This window comes from Hemiscyllium ocellatum, chromosome 7, assembly GCF_020745735.1.
Source record: "Hemiscyllium ocellatum isolate sHemOce1 chromosome 7, sHemOce1.pat.X.cur, whole genome shotgun sequence".
NCBI classification, from domain to species: domain Eukaryota; kingdom Metazoa; phylum Chordata; class Chondrichthyes; order Orectolobiformes; family Hemiscylliidae; genus Hemiscyllium; species Hemiscyllium ocellatum.
Genome location: NC_083407.1, coordinates 15,774,393 through 15,791,392, shown reverse-complemented (window position 1 = coordinate 15,791,392; position 17,000 = coordinate 15,774,393). Strand labels below are relative to the sequence as shown.

General features: G+C 41.3%; 1 protein-coding gene across 1 annotated transcript in view; it reads right to left on the bottom strand.

Annotated features, from left to right (window-relative positions):
• Window positions 1–17,000, bottom strand: part of LOC132817323 (contactin-associated protein-like 5) — a 910,472-nt gene that overhangs the window by 182,535 nt on the left and 710,937 nt on the right. Inside the window, exon 19 of the mRNA XM_060827733.1 lies at window positions 5,584–5,808. Within this exon, the coding sequence (XP_060683716.1) occupies window positions 5,584–5,808 (225 nt within the window). The remainder of the gene's footprint in view (window positions 1–5,583; window positions 5,809–17,000) is intronic.

Here is a 17,000-nt window from a genome sequence, read left to right as displayed (position 1 = left end):
TGGGATTCTTTCACTCATACACAGTAGAAAAGTGATGGAAAATCTGGAAAAATAAAAGGAGTCATCCCTAATTAAGACTGTCCTTTAATCCAGTACCAGCCCTATTAGGTGCTTTAATAGAAATATCTTCTCATTGTCTTTCAAGTTTTGGCTGACCTGTTGTGTTTTTACATTTGTTTGGGATTTTACAATTACGTTTGGGTTTTACATTTGTATTTCCACCATTTGTACTTTTAATTCCGTCATCCTATTTCAGTCATGGAGTCATTCATCATGGAAACAGACCCTTCAGTCTAATCAGTCTATGCTGACCATAATCCCAAACTAAATTAGTCCCATCTGCCTTCTCTTGACCCAAATCCCTCCAAACATGTCCATCCAGGTCTTTTGGACCTAGCCAGGAGCCACAGCAATAAACACTGTACCATCTTGTCAAATTATTCTGTTAATTACTTCCCTCCCATTGTATATCTGTGGAGTATCCACCTTGCCTTATCTGGTGATATTAGTGTTCAATAACAGCTCTCTCGGCTGAGTGAGAAGATCAAACTTTCCAGCCTCCACTGTAGAGACTTCGCAGAATCCCTACAGTGTGGAAACAAGCCATTTGATCCAACTGGTCCACATCGACTCTCCAAAGAGCATCCCACCCAGGTACATTTTCTCTACCCTATATTTCCCTTGGCCAACCCACCCTGGCCAGCACATCCCTGGACACAATGGGAAATCCACCCTAACCTGCCCATCTTTGATCTGTGGAAGGAAACTGGAGCACTTGGAGGAAACTCACACAGGCACAGGGAGAATGTGCAAACTCCACACAGACAGTCGCTCGAGGGTGGAATCAAAACCGGGTCTCTGGCACTGTGAGGCAGCAGTGCTAACCAATGAGCCACCATGTCGCCATTGAATAGAGGTTTTCAGCTGACACCTGAATGCAGAACTGACAGGTCACGTATTGGTGGAAGTATCATCTCCATGGTGAGATAGTACACTTTAGGTCCTGCCTACTTGTAGTAGTCTGGAACATTGGATAGTGATGGTACAGACTCCAACTTCCATTCCAGATCAGACATCTAACCTGCTCTTCCTGCCTGGCTTTGGGCATGTGCTAGTGGCATTTGCAGGTTTGGCTATGCTATGAATACATGTTCTACTCTTGAAGTGGGTCTTGAATCCAAAGCTTGTGGTTCAGAGGCAGTGATGCTGTCCAATGTATCGCATGACCTCCATTTAGTTATACACATCGTAGAGTAATACAGCATGGAAACAGGCGTTTCGGCCCAAACTAATCTATGCTGACCATGGTGCCCACTTAGCTTGTTCTAATTGCCCACAGTTGGTCCATTTTCCTCTACAGCTTTCCCATCCATGTAACTATCCAAATGTTTTTTAAAATGTTGCGATTGTACCTGCCCTATTCCATATACACACACCACTCCATGGATAGTTCATTCAATCCATGAATTTAGTTCCTTTTTTTGAGTCATACCTCCTACTAACTGACATTGCTTTCACCCTCATACCTTATTTCTTCACCTCCTATTCAGTCTCTATCCTAATTATCACACGTTTTACTTCTTCAAGTTCAAGCTGCCTTGTTCATATTTCGAGATTCTTACAATCAGCAGCTTCACCAATGTGTCAGGTCTATAACTTTCTTGAAAGACTTCAGACCAGTCTTTGATTTAATTTCCCCACAAAGTCAAAGCCCATCCATCACTGTCTTTTATAGGCAGTGTTACCTGTAGAAACTTGTAGCTTTGCTTCTATTTAAGAATTTCTCGATTCTTTGGTTTTACTTTCTGTCTTGCTCCTCTTAGATTCATAGAGATGTATAGCACTTCGGTCTAACTTGTCCATGCCGACCAGATATCCCAACCCAATCCAGTTCCAACTGCCAGCACCCGATCCATATTCCTCCAAACCTTTCCTATTCAGAAACCCATCCAGATGCCTTTTAAATGTTGTAATTATACCAGCTCCACCACTTCCTCTGGCAGCTCATTCCATACACACACCACCCTCTGCCACCCCTTAGATCTCTTATATCTTTCCCCTCTCACCTGAAACCTATGCCTTCTAGTTCTGGACTCCCCCACCCCAGGGAAAAGACCTTTTCCATTTATCCTATCTATGCCCCTCATGATTTTTATGTGATTGAATTTTATTAGCTTCCTGATTTTTACTCTTAGCAGTATTTTCCATTTGTTTCACCCTTCTGCATTATAGAATAGAATCCCTACAGTGTGGAAACAGGCTCTTTGGCCCAACAAGTCCACTCTGAAGAGTAACCCACCCAGACCCATTTCCCCACTTTATACTTACCCCTGCCTAATGTACCTAATCTACACATCCTTGAGCACTATGGGCAATTTATCATCTTGCCATCTTTCTGATTTGGAATTCAGCTTTTTGACTCTTTAATATCTTTTTTAAAAATTCTCTGTGGTTCATCGGCAACATTCCCTTTAAGCAGCTCCAACTCTCAGTACATGCCAATCATAGGAATAGAAAAACAGGAGTTGGCCATTCAGTCCTTCTAGCCTGTGTTCAACAGTCAATGAGATCATGGCAGATCTGTGGCCTAACTCCATTTACATGACTTTGGCCCATATCCCTTAATACTTGTGCTTAACAAAAATTTATCTGTCTCAGATTTAAAACTAACATCTGATTCAGCATCTACTGCCATTTGTGGAAGAGAATTCCAAACATCTACCACCTTGCGTGTGTTGAAGCACTTCCTATCATCTCTCCTGAATGGTTTGGCCCTAATTCTCAGACTATGTCCCTAGATTTAGAATCTCCAACCAGTGAAAGTAGCTTATCTTTATCTACTCTGTCTTTTCCTGGTAATATCTTCAAGATTTTGATCGCATCACCCCATAAACTTCTAAATTCCAGAGAAAATATGTTTAATTTGTATTATCTCTCCTCATAACTTAACCCTGAAGTCAAAGTATTCTTGTAAACCTATGTTGTACTCTTTCCAAGGCCAATGTATCCTTCCTAAGGTGTGCTGTCTAGATCGGCACATATTATTCCAAGAGAGGTCTAGCCACAGTTTTGCATAGCTGCAGCATGACCTTTGTGTCCTTGCACTCCAGTCCTCTGGATATAAAGGCCAACATTCTATGAGCCCCCATGATTAAATTGTGCTCAGAGCAAATTGTTTCTGGTTTTTGAAGGATCTGTGCATCGGAATTGTCTCTTTGGACATTCACTGTGTTTAGCTTCATACCATCAAGAAAGTGACCTGACCTATTTTTTCTTGATTGAAGAGTGTGCTGCTGGAAAAGCACAGCATGTCAGGCAGCATCTGAGGAGCAGGAGAATCGACATTTTGAGCAAAAGCCCGTCATCAGGAATGAGCTTAGGCTCAAAACGTCGATTCTCCTGCTCCTCAGATGCTGCCTGGCAGGCTGTGCCTTTCCAGTGCCACACTCTTCAACTCTGATCTCCAGCATCTGCAGTGCTCACTTTGTCCCTATCCTTTCTTGGTCCAAATCGCTGTGCAGATACATTGGATCCCACTTGTGGAAGCCACTGCGGCATACAAACTTCAGCAGTCTGCACACTGCTAAAAATAATCAGAGGGGATGTTGGCTGTAGATATGGCTGGGAAAGTCCACTTACATTGACCATTCATAATTGCCCTTGAGAAGACATCTTGGCATGTGGTAACACCCACAGTGCAGTTAAATGGCGCACTCCAAGATTTTGACTCAGTGATATGATTATAAGTGTGGGATCATATGTGGTTTGCAGGAAAATTTGCAGGTGATAGTTTGCCTGTGAAACTGCTGCCATTGTCATTCTGAGTGGGAGAGGCAGTATACTTGGCAGCTGCTGCCAAGCTATGTTGGTGAGTTATTACAGTGCATCTTTTAGATGGCACACACTGCAGCCACAATGTGTCGGTGGAATGCTTTCTACGGTGATGGATGGGTGTTGGCTGCCTTACATTGGAAGGTTCTGAGAATAATCTACTTTGGCACAGAATCACAGTATGTTCATAGTACAATAGGAGAAAGTGAGGACTCTGCATCTACCCTCCAAAAGAGCATTAAATAAAACAAAGAAACTGCAGATGCTAGAGATCTGAAAGAAACAAAATATAAAAATTACTGGAGAAACTCTGCACATCTGACAGCTCCACAGATACAGGTCACAGAGTCACAGCCAACCAGCTATCCTAACCTAAGCTTGTCCCATTTGCCAGAACTCGGCCCATATCCCTTTTAACCCTTCCCACTCATATACCCACCCAGATGCCTTTTAAACATTGTAATTGCCCCAGCCTCCATCATTTTCTCTGGCAGCTCATTCCATACACGCACCAGCTTCTGTGTGAAAATGTTACCCCATGGTCCCTTTTTAATTTTTCCCCTCTCATCCTAAACCGATGCCCTCTAGTTCTGGACACCCCTGCCCCAGGAAAATGACCTTGTCTATTTACCTTATGCTTTGGTGCCATTCTCCTGCCTTTTCCTGGTATCCTTGCAAATTGTTGGTTAAATTATCATTGAATGCTCACTTAAAAATGTTAACTGGGCCTGTCGCCAGACACATGAGAGGTGGGGGTGTGGTGGTAATGCTATTGTGATAGTAACCCATAATTCAAAGCTAATGTTCTAGGGACATGTGTTTGAATCGCCCCATGGGAGATGGTGAAATTTGAATTCAACAGAAATCTGGAATTGCAAGTTAGCCTAACTGTGACCAAGTGAGCATGGTCGACCAATCTCTTTCACTGACTCCCTTTAGCAACTGAAGTCCTTACCTGGTCTGGACTGTATGTAGTTCTCGACTCACAACAATATGGCTGACTCTAAAATGTCCTCTGAAATGCGCATAGCAAGCCACTCAGTTCAATTAGGGCAATAGATACTGACCCAGCTAGTGACACCCACATTCCAAGAATAAATAATAATATATTTCCAGGCAGTGACTTTACAACTTTAACCACGTATTATGTGAAAGCATTTTTGCTTACGACATATTTGCCATTTTTACAAACCACTTGAAATCTCTGCCCTCTCTTGACACTGTGACATTTCCTGTAGATGATCATTTGTGACCTGTATTGTTTGTTTCCCTGAATGACTATGTATCCCCACAGAACTGTAACATCCTAAAGCCGAAACAATGTCTGATACTAAATATGCATTTCCAAGGGAAAATAACCAGGTCACTCTAGGAAATTATCAGACCTCGCTTACTAATTGTCACTCCTCACATACATGAGCAACAAATTCTCCAAGTAACTCGTAAACTTGTAGATGATTACCATTTCCTCTATTCTCATTCGTCTTTGTTCTTGCCCCAGTCCTTATTTCCTGCAATATGACCGAACTGCTAATCATCAAGAACATGCGCCGATGCAGAACTTTCACATCCTCGGGGTATCCCAAAGGCACCTCCAAGTCAATAAATTATTCCTTTCGCAGGAGTGCACTCACAGCTATTAGGATAGCAAGTTAATGAAAGAAAGTTTATTTTAAATAAAATTTTGAATATATTTTGTCAGCAATTGATGGACATAACACTTTTAATCAGGCAAAATGCTTCTTTACTCACCATTACTGCACAAAACCACTGCTATATATTCCTCATAATAGGAGTCTGCATAAAGCAGCACACTTGGAGTGTGGGTGGTTCGAAAACTGAACTCTATGTTCTCCCTCGAAAGCGTCATGTCCGAGTAGATCGCAGATAAGTGGCTGCTGACATTTTTGCCAACGCCATAAGATTCGTGGAAATCATAAACCAATGATGTCCCAGCTTCCAAGATTGCAGAAATCTCTGAAATAGGAAAAAGGAGGGATTGTCAGCAGAAGTTTTATGTAAGAACATAAGATCTAGCAGCAGGAGTAGGCAATTCAGCCCCTCGAGCCTACTCCACCATTCTTCACAATCATGGCTGATCTTACCTCGGCCTCTACTCCACTTTTTTGCCCGCTCCCAATAACCCTTTAACCCATTATTAATTAAAGATCTGTCTGCCTCCTCCTTAAACTTACTCAATGTACTGGCATTAACTACAGTCTGGGGTAGTGAAGAGAAAGCAATTTCTCCTCATCACTGTCTTAAATTTACTACTCCTTATCCCAAAATCAAAATGTCATATTTTAGATTGCCCACAGATCATAGATCAAGCAGAGTCAAAGGCCATTTGGCCCACTGAGCATGTGCCAGCTCTTTGGCAGATATATCCAATTGTTTCCCAAGGGCTCTGCTCTTTCACTCTTTAAGACCATGAGAAGTAGGGACAGGAGTAGGCTGTTTGGCCCTCCGAGCTTGCTTTGCCATTCAAATGGATCATGGTTGATCCAACAGTCCTCACATTCATTTTCTTGTCCTTTCAAGGATATTCTTGATTCCCTGACTGATGAAAAACTTAACTATATACAAACCAAATATACTCAGGCACTCTGCCTTAACACTGTAAACCTATGCCCTCTAGTTTTGGACTCCCCCACCCCATATAAAATACTTTGTCTATATTAACATATTAGTTAGAACATGAGCTCACATCACATTCTCATTGAAATCTAAAGTGAAATTAGCCCCAATTGTTGTCAGATTGTCTAAATAACAATATGGTAAGGGAGATGTTATATTCTTACTCAGTCTGACCCATGTGCAGCACCAGCCTGTGATAAATATGGTTAGCTCTCAATTGTCCTCTGAAATGGTCAAGCAGGCCATTTGGATTTTTCAATGCATTGGTCAGCAACTCAAGGAGAATGTCCACCAGCTACTTCTCAAGATAACTGGGATCACAATCATGACGATAAGGGAGCCCTAAAGTACTCGTGATTTGTTGAATGCTCAATATTATCATGTCCTTTTTATAAAAAGTGCTGTTCCATTCTTATCCCTTTATCTTTTTCCTTTGCTTCGAACAATCATCAGTTTTGTTATTTAACTGCTCCTTGCCTTCTAGCCTCTCTCAGACTCTCTACTTGTTCTCCTGGGGTCCCTATATCTTTTCACACCTTCCAGTTCTAAGGAATGGTCATTACCTTGAAAGATTAACTCTGTTTCTTTCTCCATAGTTGCAGCCCAACCTGCCAACCATTTCCAGCATTTTCTGTTTTCGCTGCAGAAATAAGTCATTGAATATGATGTGCCTTGTGGCGCTATTGATGCAGAAACTGGGACTTAATGCATCACTGAGATAAGCCATCTTCTTATCACATTTAGGACCTACGTGACAAATGAGCTGAATTCACTTCTACTCCAGGCTCCCAACATACCAAGAGCAAGACCTCTGTTGTCAAATATTATTACTTCTGAAGATAACTGCTCACGCGTTTGCTTGAATGCTCCATCCCAAGGGTAATGTTCAACATGGGTCACATCTTCCTGTGCATTTTTTGGCACTTTATTATGGTTTAGAAATCTCCTAAGCTGGATCGTGTATTTTTACGAGAGTTGTCAATGGTCAATGCTGATATTGCTGGCTTGGTTTTTATTTCAAAGATGGTTATAGAAACCACTGGGTGTGAAACTGAACAGAGGTATATTAATTAATAAGCCCTCAATGACCATGTGTGGGATTGCACTGACTGCACAATTATGAGGAGTCTTTGAATCATTTATTGAAGTGAACTAATAGGTTTGTGCAAATGCAAAGGTGGTGTTTAAACAAGCGTATACATTGGTTATGTAAAGGAACAAGTTATGATGACAGGCTTGTATTTCCTTGACTAGAGAGGAATAAAGAGTAATAAAATTTATATTTTCCAAGATGGAAATGATAGAGAGACACATATTCCTCTGGTGATAGAATCAAGCACATCTTTAATGTTCGTGGAAGGCCATTCAAGAGTGATTTCAGGAAATGCAATTCTTCACCAAAAGGGTGGCGGAAATCTTAAATGTGCTCATCGAAAACCTATCGAGGCTGTGAGTCAATTAAATATGGCACAAACCCATGCTGATATTCTTATTCGAGCATGGTGTATTTGAATGGCAAGAGATGGTCAAGGGGCTAAATAGCCATCTCCAGGCTGTAACTAGTGTTTGGGCATGATTTGACCGGGCTTATCTTTATCAGGTCAAACTCCTGCAAGTATCCATTCAAGAGCATGATAGTAGCGCCAGCAGCTGGTCTGTAGTAGTTCAAGGAGCTTATTCACAATTAGTTTCTCAAGAGATGTTGAAGGATGATCAATGCATTAAAAAAAACACAAAGAACTGCAGATGCTGATGCTCTAAAATTAAAACAGAAATTGCTGGAGAAACTCAGCAACATTTGTGGAGAGTTGACATTTCAGGTCCAACAAAGGATCCCTGGACTTGAAACATGAGTTTCTCCAGCAATTTCTGTTTTTATTTGTGATGGTTAACACACATTGGCTTTGACAACATAATACAACAACTGAAATAACTTTTCCTTCCAAATTTACTCTAGCCACAGGATTGGGGTTCCCTGCATTCTCATTTTCAGTCATTAAGATATCTGTACTCCCAGACCGTTATCATTGTCTGCCTCAGTGAGGGTAGTGTCCAAGGTGGGGGGGGTGGGGGGGGGGTTAGTATGTGTAATATCTTGCAAGCACAATAGATAGAAATTAATTTGTCAACTGCACACCCAGTCCACAACTTAAGCACAACAATTCAGGCTGCTACTCTTGTGCAGTGTTGTAGGAGAGTTGCACTGTCAAGCGTTCTCTGTCTTACAGAAAAGATCTTGTACTGAGGCCACATCTTCTTCCTTCAGTAGAGAGAACAGATTCCTAGGTCGACCATAGCAAGGAGTAGGGGAGCTCTCCCAATACCCTGATGAATCAACATCATATTTTTAAAAATTTCACCATTGTCACACTGCTGATTGTAGGAGCTTGCCACTTGCTAATTGTATGTTGTGATTTTGACATTACAACAGTGACTTCACTTTAAGAAGTATTTAGTTGGCTGCAAGTGCTGTGGGACTCCCAGTGTTTAAATAAGGCACTACATTAATGCAAATCTTTAATGGGTAAGAACATAGAACAGTACAGCAAAGTATAGGCCCTTCAGCCCACAATGTTGTGCTGAGCATTTATCTTAAGATCAACCTAATCTACACACCCCTCAATTTACTGCCATACATGTTCTTGTCCAGCAGTCACTTAAATGTCCCTAATACTCCACTGTCCTTTTTTAAAAAAATGCCAAATTTCCAAAAAAAAAGTACCAAGCACCCACAATTCAAGATTAACTAAGATGATAATGATAGCATCAAACTTAAAGAAAATATATATGGTTACACAAGGGTGGATGGAAAGTCAGAAAGTTGAACATAATATAAAAAATACAAATAATGACTAAAAAATCAATAGGCAGGAACAATTAGAATGTGATGGACCAGGCCAGACGCCCTCAAAACATTTCAAGAAAGTAGCCTGGACCCTAACTTTGCGAGTTGTTTTAAGCAGGAGTAAATGGATAATCCAGGAGAGATGCAGCTGGTCAAACCACTTGGTTTTAAACAAAACAGAATTTATTAACAAGATTACTGAATGAAACACAAACAAAAGAAAACAGAATACTGAGTAACGTAAGGTCTCCAAAAACCTATTAAATCATCCTAAATTACTTACGCTGTTTACAATACTTGCAACAATCCCCATAAATATTACCTGGCACAAAAGGTAAAATCAAACACAAGTTCTGACAGGAAATGAGTCAGCGAGAGTGTGTACTGGCCTGGACCTGCTTCTTTGGATCCAGCAGCTTTTTTCACACTATTACTAAAAACTAAGAAAAGCTAAGCTGGGAGACCTAGCCACTCCACCTTCTGATCTCCAACACCTTCAGTCCTCACTTTCTCCACACCCCTTTCATTGTACAAGTATTTTTTTTAACTTGAAAGCTTTCTGCCGGAGGCAATATCTTTCAGATATTATCAACTTGGCCCTAAAACCCTATACTCCAGACTTTTTGGAGTCTGTGTCATTTACAACCTCTCTGAAAAATAAGTCAAGGAATAAATGACCCTTGTTAAAGGATCAGCTTTGTCATAGAGTACAAAAGAAAGCTAGTGACAAACATAACATCAGATAATAAATCTCTCTATGGATATTTTAAAGAGTTCACAAAGTGAGCATTAGTTGTATAGAAAGTGATTCTGGGGAATTAATAATGGGAAAGAATAAGATGGCAGGTGAATCGAACAGATATTTAGTTCAGTTTACTCTATACTAGACACAAGTAATATCCCATAAATAACTGACAAATCAGGAAAGGGGAAGGAGGGAGAGGAATTATAATCACCAGGGAAATTTGGACTGAACAAGTTGTTGGAACTGTGTGTGCACAGCCAATCCAAGGTTCCACACATGGCAAGAGGGGTCAGTACACCAATCACAGCACTGACCTCCAAATGCAGAAATCGTAGCTACACACAGGCCCTGGAGGTCTGCATAGCTGGTTAGAAGTTAAAGGGAAAACTGCCTGGCTCTGATTTAACAGTATTACAATTGAGTAAAAGTAACTAGAAAGGGGTGGTTATGCCTGACAAATCTATTAGATGTATTTGAGCTAGTAACAAGCAAATTGGACAAAGAGAGCCAGTGGATGTGATCTGTTTGGATTTCCAAGATGCCTTTGACAAGTTGGTGCACAGGAGACTGCCAAATAAGATTAGAGCCTATGGTGTTAAGTGTAAGGTACTGGCATGGATAAAGGATTGGCTGACCAGCAGAAGGCAGAGAGTGGGGATAAAGGGGTCTTTTTCAGATGGTAGCTGGTGATGAGTGGAGTTCCGCAGTGCTCAGTATTGAGACTACAACTATTTAGATTATACATTAATGATGTGGATGAAGGAACTGAGGGTATTGTTGTGAATTTGGAAATGACAGAAAAGATTGGTGGAGGGACAGGTAGTGTTGAGGAAAGGGGGAGGCTGTAGAAGGACTCAGAAGCAAGGAAAGTAGGTAAAGGAGTGACAGTGGAAAAAAATGTGGGCAAGTGTGAGGTTATGCATTTTGGTAGGAAAAGTAGAGGTGTAGACTATTTTCTTATTGGGGAAAGACAGTGGAAATCTGAAGTACAAACGGGCTTGGAAGTCCTAGATCAGGATTCTTTTAAGGTGAATGTGCAGGTTCAGTTGATAGTTAGGATATCAAGTGCAACGTTAGCATTCATTTCAAGGTGGCTAGAATGCAAGAGCAGGGGTGTACAGCCATGGTTCTGATTTGACTCATTTGGAATACTGTGAGCAGTGTTGGACCCTGCATCTAAGGAAGCAATGTATTGACATTGGAGGGCATTCAGAGTACGTTTACAAGAATGATCCTGGGGACGAAAAGCTTGTCACATAAGGAGCAGTTGACTCTGGGTGTGTACGCAATGGAGTTCAGAAGGATGAAGGGAGAGGTGATTTAAACTAACAAAATACTGAAAGGCCTGGATAGAGTGGATGTGGAGAAGATGTTTCCACTAGTAGGACAGACTAGCACCTGAGGCCACAATCTCAAAGTGAAGGAAAAACCCTTTAGAACTGAGATGAGGAGGAATTTTGCCAGATAGGGGGTGGTAAATCTGTGGAACTCATTGCCACACAAGGCTGTGGAGGCCAAGTCACTCTGTGTATTTAAGGTAGTGTTAGACATGTTCTTGATTAGTAGAAAATCAAGGGTTAGAGAGAGAAAGCAGGAGAATGGGGTTAAGAAATATATTAGCCAAAATTGAATGGTCGAGCAGACTCAATTGGCCATATGGGAGAAAGTGAGGACTGCAGATGCTGGAGATCAGAGTCGAGAGTTTGGTGCTGTAAAAGCACAACAGATCAGGCAGTGTCCAAGGAGCAGGAAAATCAATGTATTGGGCATTAGCCCTTCATCAAAAAATTCCTGATGAAAGGCTAATGCCCGAAATGTCGATTTTCCATTCCTCGGATGCTGCCTGACCTGCTCAATTGGCCATATTCTGCTCCTATATCTTATCTTGTAGTGTTTTTTACTCAATACTTCTGTGTGTGAAGACCTTGATTCAGAATGCTTTATTAACTTGGTCTACCACCTTCAGAGACGTGCCTCTCACAACCTCAAGTTCTCTGTCCCTACGTCCGTTTTAGACTTGAATTTGTATTGTCTAATATCATTGTTCCCAACTTGCCTCTGACTCTGCACCTGGATTACTGCGTGCAGATTTGGTTTCCCCACCTACGAATGGATCTGTTTGCCATAAAGAGACAACAGTAGAGGTTCACTGGGCTGACACTATGGTTGACAGGACTGTCCTATGAGAAGAGATTGCATTGACTGGGCCTGCATTCACTCAAATTTAAAACAATAAGAGAGGATTCAACTGAAACTTATAAAATTCTAACAGGACTAGATGTGGGATTGATGATTCCCCGAGGGACTTAACATTCTAGAACCAGGGGACACAGTCTCAGGACACATTTAGGACTTAGATGTGGAAACATTGCTTCACTCAAAGGATGGTCAATCTGTACAGGCCAGGTCACTGAGTGCGGGCAAGAAAGATATTGATTTTTTTTAGATATTAAGGGCACTGAATTGCATGGAGAGAAAGCAGGAATATATCATGGAGATAGAGATCAGCTAGGATCATATTACATGGTAAGCAAGTGTGGAGGTGTGCTCCTGCTTATAATTTCTATAAATAAGGTGCATTTTAAGTTACTGAGGGAAAGGGCACTTGACACATCAGATTCAGTCCTGTTTCAGGAATAACTCACTTGCTTTTCTATCTGTAGGTCTTCAGTTAAAGTCTCACTTCAGATGCTTGAACATAAAGCTTAGGCTCACACATCATGGCAATACTGAGGGGTTGGAATATTCAACCACAGTCACGATCTATACTCCAGCTTCGAATCTAAAACTATCCTGCAGCACCATTAAGAAAAAAATAGAATAGTTTGTCAAGTTTCCTAGACAATAACTGTACCTAAATAAACATTACTTATAAAATGCACAATTCTCCACTTATGTCTCTGATAACTGCTTGAGACAAAACTTGCCGGGAGAAAGTGAGGACTGCAGATGCCGGAGATCAGAATCGAAGAGTGTGGTGCTGGAAAAGCACAGCAAGTCAGGCAGCAGGAGAATCGACGTTTTGGGCATTAGCCCTTCATCAGGAATGAGGCTTGTGGGCAAAGCGGGGGAGCTGAGAGATAAATGGGAGGGGGGAATAGGTCTGTGGGGAAAGTTGCTGGGCAGAACTTAGTTCCCAGTATACACTGCTGGCTCTTCACTTCAACTGTTTATTATTGACTGTGATGCTTTTTGGGCTGTCCGGTCTTTGTAACAGGCAGGCACTGGGTAGATTTGAGTGCTTGAATGCTTTTTCTTAGTAGCTTTGCCTGGACCAGTGCTATGAGCGGAAAGGGCAGAATAATTCCCTAAATGCCCCAATACTTAGCCAGATGTTTGAAGTGGTAGAATTGGAATTTCAAAGATATCAAATGTCTCTGGAGAGCCATGGAATATGCATCTGTTTCATTCTTAAAATGTATGTCTTAGTTTTTCCTATATTTTCCTCTTACCCTGAAATTGTGGTTTGACATATGGGCCTCTGTGAGGTACTCTGAAGGTTTCTGCTGTTAGCTACCTTGAGGCATGAATTCTTCATTAGCTGTGCCTCTATTATTTATGAAATCATGAAATTATAACTATTATCACCGCCACAATCCTTGTATCAGTTAGTCAACACTAACTCCTGGAGTTACGTTATTTTTCTTTATCTAGCAGCAATTAACATAAACATTCAAGTTCATCACCTCTGATTATTTTGAAAATTTGACTATTGTAAGGTGCCAATCAATATGGTGACTATGCTTAACGATTTGCTGTTTTCACTTCAGGTTTGCAAGATGCATGACTTTCTTTTAATTTTTAAACACGTTACATGACTTGCATCTTTAGAACGATTATACGATCGTTACTCGTGAGCAAGGACATTAAGCTATATGAAGAGGAGTAGGCCATTCAGCCCCTCTACTCCATTCTGTCATTCAGTAGGATCATGGCTGATCCAACATTCCTCACACACACTTTCCTTCACTTTCCCCAAAAACCTTGACTCCAGTGCTGACCAAGAATCCATCTCTTTCAGTCTGAAATATAAGGATGTCTTCCCTTTTTGGACCTTTATAACTTGGCTCAATGGCAAAAGCTTTGGGACACCTCCACTTCATCACTCAATTGATCCTTGAACAATTCCACCTCCTCTAGAAAGAACTTCAATCCGACACCACAGGGACTTTGTAGAATCTCACTATTCATAACTTCTCATTTTCTCCATGCAGTGCAACAGTGACTCCATTTGATGGAACGTGACACCTTAAAAAATGATTTGCCTTTTTATTGCGCTACAAAATGAGAAGTCACCATAGTCCCAGTATCCCATGAAAGAGGGACAACTGGTGGTGAGTCTATCCTAAAGGCCAGCCTCAAAATGGAGATTGAAAAGGCAGGGCCCTGTATAGTGATCTCAGCGGGTGTGGGAATTCAACACATGTTGTTGGCATCACACTGCGTTGCAAGTCAGCCATCTAAGCTAACCAACTCTACTTCATACTGAAGGATCTTTGAGGTGTAGTCACTGTTAGAATGCAGGAAGGACAATGAACAACAAAATCAAATGAACAGTATTGCGATAATGACCAGGTATTCTGTCCTCGTGATGCAATTGAAATATAAATGTTAGCATAAAAAGTGAGGTCTGCAGATGCTGGAGATCAGAGCTGAAAATGTGTTGCTGGTTAAAGCACAGCAGGTTAGGCAGCATCCAAGGAACAGGAAATTCGATGTTTCGGGCCAGAGCCCTTCATCAGGAATATAAATGTTAGCCACTGGGTATCACACCCTTATCCTTGCAACCAACACGTCTTCCTTCCCCGGGATCCTGGTTCCTCGGAACCTCCTCCCCACCACACCTTGGAAGCTTTTCAACTGATGCTTTGTGGGGAGAACTCAGAAACGTTAAGGGGGCAGTCACATTTTTGTACAGTTTATGTTTCCTTACTTGAGAAAGGACTCACTGGCACTGGAGGGAGTGCAGAGGAGGTTCATTAGGTTGATTTGGGAGTTGAGCGGGTTGGCTTATGAGAAGAGACAGAGTAGACTGGGATTATACTCACTAAAATTTAGAAGAATGAGGGCAGAATCACATAGAAACATATAAAATTATGAAGGGAATCGATAAGATAGAAGTAAGGAGGTTCACTCCACTGGCTGATGAAACTAGAACTAAGGGGCAAAACCTTAAAATAAGGGGAACAGATTTAGGACTGAATTAAGGAGGACCTTCTTCACCCAAAGGGTTGTGCATCTGTGTAATTCTCTGCCCAGTGAAGCAGTTGAGGCTACCTTGTTTTTAAGGCAAAGATAGATGGATTTTTGAACAGTATGGGAATTAAGGATTATGGTGAGTAGGCGGGTGAGTGGAACTGAGTCCACAAAACGATCAGTCATAATCATATTGAATGATGGAGCAGGCTCGACAGGCCAGATGGCCAACTTCTATTTCTTATATTCTTATGTTCTTACTGGGAGTGTATTATAGGGCCCCAAAGAGTCAGTGGGAAGTATAGGAGCAAATATGTTCACAGCGATGGGTAAGAGTAATAATTGAGTAATTATACTAGGGAATTTCAACATATCCAACATAAATTGGAAAAGTCATAGAGTGAAGAGTTTAGAGTGGTGGATTTCTTGAAATGTATCCAGGGGAATGTTTTTGTATCAGTATGGAGAAGGCCCAACAAGCTATGGTGCAGTACTGGATCTGGTTCTGGGGAACAAAAGTGGACAAGTATTCAAGGTGACTGAAATAACTCAACAAAGGCTGGTATCACCAAGTCACCCTTTATTTACACATGAACAGTCCTTAACTTTAGTACTGCCTCATTCAGAGTCAGCTCTCCGAGTGTCAGAATCTCTCACACTTGGCCTTTCAGCCATGGCTCCATTGGCTACCAATTTCTTCGCTTCGTCATTGGGGGCAGCATCTTCATTTGGATCATTCTGTCAGCTCTGGAATTCCTGCTTAAAGATCTTGCCATCTCTCTCGCTTTCATTAAAACATTTTTTAACATTTACTTCTTCCACCAAACTTTGGTCAACTTACTTTTGGGGGAAGCTGCAGTTGTACAAAGTCCTGATTAGACCCCACTTGGAGTACCTTGAGCAGATCTGGGCACCACATCTTAGGAAGGATGTATTCGCCTTGGAGGGAATACAACGTGGATTTACAAGAATGATATCTGGACTTCGGGGTTAAGCAATGAGAGGAGATTATACAAATTAGACCTGATTTCTCCAGAATTTAGAAGGTTAAGGAATGATGTAATTGAAATCTTCAAGATATCAACAGGAAAAGATAGGGTAGATAGATATAAACTATTTCTACTGGTTGGGGATTCCAGAACCAGGGGTCATAGTCTGAAAATTTGGGCAAGACCATTTAGGACAGTTGTTAAGAAGCACTTCTACACATAAATCATGGGAGATGTCTGGAACACTTTTCCACAAACAGCAGCAGATGCTGGATCTGTTGTTAAGTTTAAATTTGAGATAGCTAAATTTTTGTTAAGCAAAGATATTAAGAGATGGGCTAAGGGCAGGTATATGGAGTTAGACCACAGATCAGCCATGATCTCAGTGAATGTTTGAACAGTCGTGATGGGCTGAATGGCCTATCATGTTCCTAAGTTCAGCTGTTTCTCCTACAAGTCCTGTCAGATCCTGCTGAATAATTACATTTGCAGAGTGCTTAAGGCATTCTACTAATGGTTAAGGTACGACATCATTGGAAGTTTTCACTATTGTTGTTGTAAAGGTAGCTTGCAGTTTGGAAGATGCTGGTAATTCTGTGACAGAGAGCAAATGGATTTCATAGATCCTTTACACATCAGATATTCTGAAATACAATGAAACATGCGAGATGCAAGAGACATTTATTCACACACAGAGGGATGTCAGAAAGTCTGGCAATTCAGTGATGCCTAAATTGATTTTAGACTGAGTGGCAGG